This window comes from Taudactylus pleione, unplaced genomic scaffold (genome assembly GCF_031769625.1).
Source record: "Taudactylus pleione unplaced genomic scaffold, aTauple2 ptg000120l, whole genome shotgun sequence".
In the NCBI taxonomy this organism is placed as follows: domain Eukaryota; kingdom Metazoa; phylum Chordata; class Amphibia; order Anura; family Myobatrachidae; genus Taudactylus; species Taudactylus pleione.
In genome coordinates, this window is record NW_028284522.1 from 6,953,256 (window position 1) to 6,965,437 (window position 12,182).

At 44.1% G+C, this 12,182-nt stretch overlaps 1 protein-coding gene across 1 annotated transcript in view; it reads left to right on the plus strand.

Moving 5' to 3' along the window:
* The window catches only part of LOC148524206 (carboxypeptidase B-like), a 28,459-nt gene extending 17,963 nt beyond the window's left edge, over positions 1 to 10,496 (plus strand). The window contains exons 9-11 of the mRNA XM_088472091.1: positions 6,168 to 6,370; positions 8,087 to 8,171; positions 9,875 to 10,496. Coding sequence (XP_088328217.1) covers positions 6,168 to 6,370; positions 8,087 to 8,171; positions 9,875 to 10,062 — 476 coding nt within the window. The 3' untranslated portion in view covers positions 10,063 to 10,496. The remainder of the gene's footprint in view (positions 1 to 6,167; positions 6,371 to 8,086; positions 8,172 to 9,874) is intronic.
* Positions 10,497 to 12,182: the final 1,686 nt, after the last annotated feature.

Below are 12,182 nucleotides of genomic sequence, written 5' to 3' on the forward strand. Positions count from 1 at the left end.
ATTACATCCCCTCTCACAGTCCATACATAACCTTACACATAGTTTTTCTTTCACATTCTCCTTACCTTTGGCCAACATTCCTGTGTGACTGGATCATACAGCCCACCAAGAAACTCTGCAATCTGGCTGGACCAAAATGCAGTATATAGCACCTATCCTTGTGTATCAATGAACTATTTCCCTGTAGATTGTAAGCTTGTGAGCAGGGCCTTCCTACCTCTATGTCTGTTTGTTATTACCCAATTTTGTTCTATTAATATTTCCAATTGTGAAGCACAATGGAATATGTTGCACTATATTATAAACTGTTAATAAATAAATAAGTATTTGTGGTAAAACCAGACTGGAATGCTATATGGAATAAGAGATGGATATCCAGACTTGGAACCGGAATATAACGGACTGGGGGCCTGATTCAGCAAGGAACGCAAAGGAGAGAATGCACGCACTCAGCCAATGTTTACAAACTAGCAATTGCGATGGGAGATGCGTTTGCAGAGGCTTCGCAGACCCCGAGCACAGTGATTGACAGGAAGTGCCGTTTGTGGGTGGTGACGGGGGGGTGGTTGGGCAAACACAGACATGCCAGTGCTGGGATGGAGTTGCGGGGGCATGCATAAATTATCCATTGCAAATCCATACGCAGCCTGAGGCCTCATAGCGTGACCTGAAGTTAGCAGTTCCTGAGTGAGGTCTGACCTGCCTTAACTGTGCATATGGGTCCGATGTTACTCGATGTTACCGATTATTTACCTATGTTGCCCATGTATACGGATGTGTGTAAGGGGAAGTGGGCGTGCTGCGATCAGCTGGTCTGGGAGCAGCGCTCTGAGTGGGAAGAGCATCAGGTGACAGCGTCCAACATGACTGCTCCAGTACTGTGGTATAGGAGGGAACTCTGGCATGCAGCTTGTGTGCCATCATGCTGGGAAGACACGCTGTGAGCAAGGGGCTGTGGAGAGCCATCTCCATGCTCAGTAACAGGACACTGAGCTGACCGGGCAGGAGCAGCACAGACAGATCTCAGCACCAGCCAGGAGCGATGCACAGTGTGAGCGGATCTCTGTGCTAGTCTGGACAGACACTGGATAGGTAAGAAAGTGGTTTTGAAGGACTGGAACGTGACAATAGGCGTGTTATGGGAGTGTCGTGAGTTTGTCAGTGAAAGCGGCTGCATTCTCATACACAGAGCCATAGACATAGAGGCCATGTTCAGATGGAGAAATTACACCTGCCATAAGGATGGTGCAAGAGTCTATGGTGCACGCTATGGTGTGATGATGGCAGCATGTCAAGAATAGCCTGCGGTGTTATAGCGTGAAGAGATGCTGACAGTGGGCGTTACAGTGCTTGATCAATCAGATGCAGGCTGCTACACCATTGGAGGGCTGATACTAGCATTTGCATATTATCGCAGCAGTGTCCACCTCTTAATTAGGCCCATATTTGGTTATGTTGGTAAACTTATAGATATTAAAGCTATTGTTAGAAATTTATAGTGAGATAGCAAAAGAAGATATTAGTTATGTATATGAGCGTTGGAGTCAGGCAGGATAACCAAGATGTGATGATGATGATAATGATATGACATGGGCAGTAATGGACAGGCAAAGAGTTATAGGTTACAATGAGACAGATAACAAAATGTTCCATTTGCTAACCATGGCCCTCATTCAGAGCCGTACACTCTGAGCAGAGCGCACGCTCTGAATGAGGGCCGGGCTCCATTTTCATGGAGCGTCCTCCTGGACGCTCGTATAGCTGTGGGTTACCGCCCACAGGCTATACGAGCGTGCATTGTGATGGTCGCGATGGTCGAGACCATCGCGACCATCGAATTTGCGAGCCGGAGCCTGCGGTTGAGGTTTTCAACCGCAAGCTCCGGAGTAATTTTGGCTCTATCAGAGCCAAAATCACTCCCACTGACATCACTAGTGATGTCAGTGGGCCGGCTTCTGACGGGAGGCGTTCCCCTGGGAGCGCCCCCGTCAGGGAGGCACGCCCCCGGCACGCCCACCAAAGGGGGCGTGCTGTCAATCAACATTGACAGCACGCCCCCTTTGATCGGACACAACGAGCGAAGGACTTTTCTTCGCTCGCCGCGTCTGGCGCATGCGCACAACGGAGCTCCCTCCGTCGTGCGCATGCTCAGTCCATAACATCGACCCACTTGCGAGCGGACAGCCGCTCGCGAGTGGGTCTGAATCAGGCCCAGAAATCCCTTACAATCAGAAATCCCTTACTGCACACGCGTAACCCAAGTGTCCTATACTGTTTGCAATTTCGTATGGAATCGCTAACACTTGAGAAGCATTTTGCGATCCCTGGGCATATCAGGATGGAGACTGGGATGTGGCCTAAAGTGATTGCAAAAAGGGGCTGTTTCATGGGAGCGTCACGTGCGTGTCTGGGAACGCTGCTGCATTCCCAATCCCATTCCCAATCACAAATACAGTGCTTCATAGGCCATGTTTCGTTGGTTTTGAGAAGAGTAGCGAGAGTAGACCCCAGGCTACCATAAGTATCAATGTTGCTCGTGTTAAATATTTATGTGCAGACCGCACAGCTTGAAAGTGTGCGTCTCACCGCTTGTGCACTCCATCGCACTGTCCAGCACAGGGGAAGGCTGAGAGTAACATTTGCATATTCCTCCAACCACTGTTGATAGAGCGTCTGCTTTACCAACCATCTCTGAATCAGGCCCTATTTTACCATTTATCTGTTTTTTGGCTAAACTAATACCATGGGAATGTAGACTATCAATTCACTAACAGCCAGTATGAATAAAGGGCCTGATTCAGAGCCGGATGCTATTTGCGGTCGTTCGTCCAGAAAATAGGGGTGGCTATTCAAATGAACCGTTCGCTCTTTGCGGTCTGTTCACGCCTCTATGTCTGAACGAGCGAACAAAACTTGCGGTCGTTTTTTGAAAAAATACACCCCCTGGCCGCTGCATCCTACGTCATGTGCGCTATTTATTAGATTAATCGAGTACATCGACCAGCGTATGAACTGCTCGCTATTCTTGTGGTTGGTTTTTGCTACCACAATCTTGCGAGCAGTTCTGGCTATAAAATAACCCAGTGACGTGGTCAATGACGCTGCTGTATTAATTATGCACACCCTTAAAACGCCCGTTTTGACCTTTAAGCACGCCTGCGTTCGGATCTCCACTCCCCGTTTTCAAGCACCTTCCCCTGTTACCACCCACATACACCTCCTCCTGTCACTCAAAATAGCAGGCATTCGCTATTTAGCGAACAAACGATTTTCGGCCGCACTGACTGGTTCGCGCATGTGTATTACGATCCGTACGCATGCGCAGTTGGGCAAACATCGCTCGGAGCAAACGAGCGGCCCGCTTACGAGCGGCTCTGAATCAGGCCCAAAGTCAGGTATCGTGAATTGACAAGTCAGCAATAAAGTGTTTTTATTACTTACACAACATCACCAAGGAAGCAACATCACCAAGGAAGGAAAAAATAAAAGTTTAATTACTACTATACATAAACTTATCTGCTGTAAGTCAAGTTGTGAAGTTAAATCTTTGGCCTATTTGCCACCTCACACTCAATTGTGTATTTTCGGAGGATTAGTACACTCAGCTAAGATTGACAGCAGAGCTTTGGGGAGACCATAAATATATTTTGAGTCAGAGAAAAAAACATTTCATACCTACAGTAGAGTTAATAACACTTTTGCTAAATCTAGGTGAAGTTATCCAATAAAAATACATTTATACACTGTCAGCTAATTTGCATATATATATATATATATATATAAATAAAGTCATGTGAATCAAAGTGCAGGGGTGGAAAACTATCGCTGGAACTCGTGGCTGAATTTGGGGGGTGGGCTCAGATGCGGTTGCAGACTCAGTTCTCAGACTTGTAAAGCAGGAATCTCTTCTGAGTGAGCGCTTGACTGGAGCACCTAGTGTGGTTGCCACAGTTTGGTAATGAGTGTTGCTAGTTCCAAACCTTCTCCAGAACTTGTACAGTAGTACCTTGACAGTTTGCCTTTCTGTTTCATGACCATTAGTTAGGTATCAAAGATTTCCAGTCTCATATGTATTATCAGGTCATGTTTCCTGACTCCTGATTGAAGTGAATGGTCAGGGTGTTTGGTGGCCGTCTAGTTCTCCAGGAGCTTTAGAGATTTTGATAGTGTGGAATTAATATTAGAAGATTTATTAACACCCCTGTCACCAGTTGAGGCCTCTCCTACAGGTGCTGTGTACTACTAGCCTTACATTGTGGCTGGGTGGGGATCGGCACTGTTAAGGAAAACAAACCACAAATTCTCAACATGTTTATTCTACAACTGTAAATGAGTCAAGATATTCCTATTACTACAAACAATATCTGGATATCTCTAGACTGTGTCATAATATGCAATGGAATCTCTCTGGAACTATCCATTTAATTAATTAGAATAAGAAGTATTGCCATGTTCATATTTGGTACATTCATATAGAATTGAAGTTACATCCATTGGGTCTGATTCTGCAACCACTTGCTACCTTATGCCAATATGATTATCCCCCCCCCCCCGTCTGTGCCAAATACGACACTCCCACAAGATGGATCAGTTCCGTGCATCCGCCTTGTCGCCGCCTAAGTGCCATCTAGAAACGCCTTTTTCATAGAAAGAGTGCTCTGTCAATGGACAGATCAATCCTTCTGCACATTCAGTCTCCGTCCATGTGTGTATCCATTTTGCAGTTTGCAGATATCGCACAATCCATCTGCATTTGGACTTGCGGCCAACTCATAATGTGCAAGAGGCTCCCTGTCCTGATTTTACTGCAGGACTTGCATGTACATTCAAGCAATCTCAATGCATTGTTTTCAATAATACTAACAACAATCTTTGCATTAATTTTCGTCCTTCAAACATATAACAATTATCTGCCAAAGAAAATGCATCTTAGTTTAAAAGCAAATGCAATTGTAAAGTGTCTCTGTATTATTTTTGCTAGGATTTCACTTTAGTTTACAGCACCAGTAGCAGCACTGCATAAAGACTGCAGCAAGATAGAACCTATCAGTTTAGAGACCAAAAAAATGCCTCACACAAGAGCGCCTGGGATGGGGGCCAACACATATGTGGGTGAGGTTAGCAAACCATAGCCCAAACAATGTTACAATACATTGTAATTCCCTTTAACCATCATACAGTACATTGAGCATTCCACTAACCACCATTCAATACAAAGAGCATGCCAGTGACCGCCATACAATACATATAGCATCTCAGTGTCTGCTATACAGAACATTGAGCATCAAAGTGACTGCATATAGTACATCAATAATGGCTTTAGACATATGATAAATCAAACAACATCACAAAAAAACTCAGAAATGTCAATATATATATATATATATATATATATATATATATATATATATATAGCTCCTTATTAGGCATACATCCAATCTAAAATGCAATCTAAAATCACTTCATGCTGAATATATCTCATTATGAACACTCTTAAATACACATTTCAAGAGTATATAAATAATATAAACACACTCTAAACAATGTTTCAGAAGTTTATTAATAATGACTTCACTCTATATATCAGATATCAAAGATATAGCAAAAAAGCATTCACACAAGAATTAACATTAAAAACATCTGTACTACATAGGATGGATGACCAGGGGAGGCCACCGAGCTGGAGTGTCAGTGTGACCTGGATTACTCTTTGCCACAGATAAATACCTATATGTATTAGACAAGAGTTTATAGGGATTGTTTCACCAAGCTGCTACTATAAAAAGGGATAATCAGTCCCTATAACATAAACAGATAACAAAGAAAATAGTAGTGCGTTTCACTGCATAAAGGTTGCAGCTTTATCCTTAAATCCACCTCTGTGATAAATAATCCACCCCTGCCAGAGTCGTCACCTGCATGTGGACTGCAGAAACCTAGAAATGGCATTGGGCAAGGGTTGCAAATAATACACATATACTGTACAATCTATACTACTAGATTCTACAATAAAAAAAAATTTATTAAAAGATTACTTTTATTTAAATAACAGGATTTCCTTGGCTTTGATAGTAAGACAGGTTATTCAAAATACACTACCTGTGTTGTGCTTTGTCTGTGTTGTGTAGATTTGATAATGTAACCAAAAGTTTGATTGTTTCTTGCAGAAATCGGATCATCGGATGATCCATGCACAGAAATCTACTGTGGACATTCAGCAGAATCCGAGAAGGAAACCAAGAATGTTGCCACGTTCATCCGGCGTAACTTAGATTCAATTAAAGCCTACATCAGTATTCATTCCTACTCACAGATGTTACTGTACCCTTACTCCTACACATATGACCCTGCACCTAATTCAGAAGAGCTGGTATGTAACATTGTATTAGTATTGGTATGATCATCTGCTACAATCTATAGCAGGGGCGGGAACCTTTTTTCTTCCGAGGGCCATTTTGATATATATAACATTATTCGCGGCTGGTGCTGGCCACGCCCCCTCTGTGTGCCGTCACACAGGGACGGGGCCACAATTGCCAGTGATTTCAGCAATGCCTGGAGCATCCTGAGGATGCTCTGGGGAGCTGTAAGAGCAGCGATGTGACCGTCTGAAGCATCCTAAGGACGCTCCAGGCGGCACTGCTGCATAGATTTTGAGTGCAGGGTGCCATTCCAGGCACCCTGCTAGCCAGATGAGGCTAACCGAAAAAAAACTCTGAGGGCCAGACCAAATTATTTTGCAGGCATTATACGGTCCCCAGGCCTGAGGTTCCCCATCCCTGACCTATAGGGACATATTTATAAAAAAATATTTGCAGGATATTCCCCAAAAACACCCGTTTTCTGGGAAACCCACAAATATTAAGGAATCCAGAATGTATGTTCCGTGAGAAATCTTGTGTGATCCTCCATTTTTGTTTGCAAAAAATGCAGTTTAGGAAAGAACAAGAGTTACTGTAAATATGGACTCCAAATAAAACGGTTAATGCTATAATGACCCCACCAACCACATTTTTAGAAGATTTAGTAAATCTACCCCTAGGTTACCAAAAAACATTAATATTAAGCATTGTTGTTAAATTTCAAAAACCTCTGCAAGTGCCGGCAGGGAATAGTTACTTTATAACATGGGACCCCACCAAAGGCATAACTATATATTTGAAAAACCCATAGCAAAAGTTTGTAAGAGCCCTTATACCACCCAATGATGAAAACTGTATATAACACATGTAACTTTGACAAGGAAGATGGGTGACTCTCAGCTCTGGGCCCCATAGCACATGCACCTCTTGCACTTATTGTAGTTACACACATGGGACCTCATTCAGAGGCGGTCGTTAGTTGCAAGCGGTCGCACTGAATCAGGGCGGCCGCTTGCATCCTTAACGGCCGCCTACTTGTCGATCATTAAGCTGTGGGTTACCACCCACAGCTTAACGACCGACCAGGTTGATGGTAGCGATGGTGATCACCATGGCGACCATCGGGGCTTACGACCAGACCCTAAGGTTGGGTCTGGGCACTCGTAAGCCCCAGGGAGCTTTCTGCTCTGATGGAGCAGGAAGTTCCCCACTGACATCACTGATGATGTCAGTGCGGCCGCCCACAAAATGGTAATCGTTCGTAAAGGAACGCCTCCGTTTTGGAAACCACCCCCCCGGCCCGCCTACCAAACGGGGGCAGCTGTCAATCAACATCGACAGCCGCCCCTTTGGTAGCGAGCTCCAAAGCGACAGAGTTTCTCTGCGTGCGCAGCCCTAGCCATCGAGTCGGTTACGAGCGTATCGGCGCTCGAGACTGACTCTGAACAAGGTCCATGGACCCCACAGTTCTGTCACTTTCTGATAGGAGGGTTCCTTGATACAATAATGTTAATAACTGAATATTTCCTTTTAATTCAACATCATGAAACATAAAATTATCATTTACATATTGTGTATTGTAGACACATTATTGGTAGGTTGAAGCTTAAAGAGAGATCTAAACCATGCTGACATTAGCTGCTATCCTGCATTTACTTATGGGATTTCATTGTTATTAGAATACAAAGTACATCAAATTGTAAAAATAATATTTTTTCAATCAGGATGAAATTTCCAAAGGTGCAGTATCTGAGTTACACAGCCTTTACGGAACTAAATACGTTTATGGGCCCTCAGCCTCCACAATTTGTAAGTACATTATTACTTATATATGGCTTATACATGTGCATACTGTGAATGGGATTCAATCACCTAATGATATATGGGCAAATTACAGATTTTTATTATAAGACATATGTAGAGCAGAATTAAGACTAGTTATATGGAGTGTAACTCACAATTGCCGCGACTCATTACAAGATATTTGGATGGCACAGGAATGCTTCTACATCCCCTCCATGTGCCACCACTCTTCTAGATGCACTGTAGAGCAGAAAAGGGGCTGTCATAGTAGAGAAAAGGATTATTGGACCCAGGGCCTGTGCTAGGGAGTTTGGCGCCCCTCTGCAAACTATAAACTTGTGCCCTCTCTGCCATTTATTATAAAGGGACAGCGTGTGCTGTAAAAGGGGGTGTGGTCTCACAATAGTAATCCCAATTCAAATTACGCCACACAGTAGCATAATCTTTTTCACATTACACCGCACATAGGGCCTGATTCATATTACACCATATAGTACTGTTTATTCACATTAAGGGCTCTATTTATTACAATCCGCATTTGTAATGCAGATTGTAGTGTGATTTTATTGACTGAATTCACATTGCAAATTCAGGCAATATCACAGGGATTTACTGCAAATCCCTTGCAGGGACAGAGCTTGCGAGAAAGCTCTGTCCCTGCGAATCCCCTCCGCACTCTAGTCACGATATTTTCTCAAAAAAATACAGTGACTAGTGCCCCGCGCATGCGCCAACCGACCACCGCTGCTACCCCCCCCGTCGCTAAGCTCCGCCCCTGACACTAAGCCCCACCCCCCACGATCGCGGCCCCCCCTCCCTTAATAGCATTTACCTGCAGTCATCGGTGCTCCGGTGATGTCTTCCATGCCTCCGTTCAGCTGATATCCCATACTGCACAGTGCAGCATGGGAGACCAGCTGACCGAAGGGGAGACATCACCGGAGCCCCGACCACCGGTCCCTGGAGTCTGGTAAGTGAATTTTTTTTTTACAATTTTTTTTTTGCAGTGTATCAGCTTGTTTTCTGTTTAGACCACATGGTTGATCACTGGGGCCGGCTCCCAGATCTGCTCTGCCTATTAGAGCAGAGTAGGGGTCCGGTAACCAGGGGAGACCCTGGATAACACCACCTCCAGGTGGCGTTATTATCACAGGGCTTTCCATGGTATTTTTTTACAATTTATATTTAGTAACTTTGGTCGGATCACATTTCCCATTACAATTATGTGAAATGCGATCTGCTTACTAAAAGTAAGTGATACTTAGGGGTTGGAGTAGAATTTTACGAATTCTACTCCAATTGCCCTGTAATGACTATAGGTGATACTAAAATAATGTGAAAAGGGTGTGAAAACACCCTTTTTCACTTTATTTTAGTCAAAATAATGTTAATAAATAAAAGCCCTAAGTCTCAAAGTAGTAACCCTTATTCAACTTACGCTGCACAGTAGTAGAGCTCCTTATTCACATAGTGGCAAAGTAGGTGCCCATTTAACACATAATACCACAGTGGTAGTGCCCCTTACACAGGGCCAGCTTACCGCATCACGGCGGCCCTGACTGGACCTTTCCTCAACACTGGCCTCTTTAGTGAGAGAGAATTATTAAGTTATCATGAAATGTTTGAGGGAAGGCAATGGTGTTTATTGTTATGATGAAATTATGTTTATTTTAACATACAGTATAACTAATTACCCCCATACATTTCAGATCCCACAGCTGGTTCCTCTGATGACTGGGCCTACACACAGGGTATAAAGTACGCCTTCACCTTTGAGCTACGGGACAAAGGCAAACATGGTTTCCTTCTCCCTGAGTCTCAGATCAAACCAACCTGCAGAGAAACTGCACTGGCCATAAAATATATCGCCAACTATGTTCTCGCACATCCCTCCTAGGAAAGCCCACATCAAGTGTATCATGTCCTTACTGTGTCACCTCATCACTGGAAATTATAGGCCATAATGCTCTCATTATGTTTCAACCCCAAGTAGTATAAAAATGCTTATCAATATACAGTAGACAGTAGTCACTGCTTTTTAACTGGAGAGATAACATTGATATGGTTTTATTTATATTGGGCCTCATTCAGAGTCTGCCTGCATTCACGCCAACTTCTGACGGTTCCGCGCCCATTCCAGCCCTGGTCTCAGCCCCCTATTTACACAGAGATTCAAGTAAGACTTGAGACAAAAATACATGCAGATTCAGAAAAGTTTTTCATGTTTAGTGAAAAGAATTGCAATTTCAGGCAGAATAATGTATCAAATTGTGTTTAAGTCTGACTCTGAGTAAGACCCATTGTCTATATAGTGCGGAAAATAAATGCCAAACCTGCTATTTGTTTGTTGTGTGTAATTTATTTGTTGCATCTGGTTAGCTTGTTGAAGACAAGTTTGTGTCAATCGCATTATTATCAAATAGTAGTGTCAGAATTGGGATGATGTTTGAAAAAAAAGTGAACCTAACACTAATGAGCATTTTAAGTGGCCCATACATCAGCGCCGCAATTCCCCAATCGCCCAATGCTGATCCAATCCGCAGATCAGTGACAAAACTGCCGATCCGCTGACAACGATGATCAGGGAAAGTTTACATGTTAAAAATCCCCACTAGCCGATCCCGATAATGTTTTGGATGTGAAGGGCAAATCAGGAGAATACAAAAAGAAGAATAACAGATGCACAACTGCAACACTACTCATTATATATAGTAAAACATATTGCAATAGAAGTTTGCAAATAATAAAATAGAGGTTTTGGCATAATCATGGCCATGGCTATGGGCCTACCCACCACGCCCAAGTAACCTCTGAGGGTAGGTCCCTAACAGGGAAGCAGTCGGGAAGCCGACGGACGTAATCACGTCTGCCAGTTTCCCGACTGTCTAATCCCGGCAAGGCACTAATGACAGGCGTCGAAATTCCTGTCAGTAGACGCCCGGGAGCCCAACACCCGGTTTATCGATCGAAGGTAAGCCGGGCCCCTGCGCGGACAGCCGTGGGGGGGATGGGTAGGTTAGGGGCTCCCAGGGGGGACTTAGGGTTAGGCAGACCCCCGGGAGATTAGGGTTAGGCTAGAGGAAGGAGGGGTTAGGGTTAGGCATCCCCGGGGGGAGGTTAGGGTTAGGCCCCCCTGGGGTACTTAGGGTTAGGCTGCGGGGAAAGTGGGGTTAGATTTAGGCATTTAGTGGGGGTTAGGGTTAGGCATTTCTTTAATATATATGTATTATTTTCACATCTTTATTTTTCACCTTGCTATATGCAGCAGCAGCTGCTCTTATCTATCCTACACCTTTTTTCACACTTCACCTTTCCTCATCAGAGTGATGCCCTGGGGTGGCTCAGTTGGGCTGATTTTTGGGTGTCCTGCGCTGCACTGAAGGGCACTCAGCAGGACTTAAGCATCCTAAACAACTTCAATCAATAAACCAGGCAAAGCCAGGATATATGCCAACGTTTCAGCAGATTAGTGCTTTTATCAAGACATCTGCTGAAACGTTGGCATATATCCTGGCTTTGCCTGGTTTATTGATTGAAGTTGTTCAGGATGCTTAAGTCCTGCTGAGTGCCCTTCAGTGTTTTCTCCTGCATATTCTACCCTCTGGTTTGTCGTGGCACCGGAGCATTATATTTACCTTTCGGAGAGTGCCGGACTCTGACGTATTTCATATTGTATATATATAGTCTAGGGCCCCTCTCCACAAGTCAGGGAAATCCAACATGTTGAGCTGAGCTCCCCTCTCACCACGACTGACATACCTATATTCCACCTTACCTCTGGAGACCTGCTATAGGACTAACAGACTGCTTGGATATTTCTTTCCCCGGCTGAGTCTGCTGATTAAAGTTGACATATTATCAGGAGCAGTACTGCAACCTGTGAATGAGAGTCTGCAGATCCTTTATATGAACATTTGCTCTGTTAACTAGGGGCCCATTTGTCAATGATCGCTTTTGCAATGCGATCAGGGCATGCCAGTAACGTGGGGATCTTACCATCGCTACACCCGTCCGCTA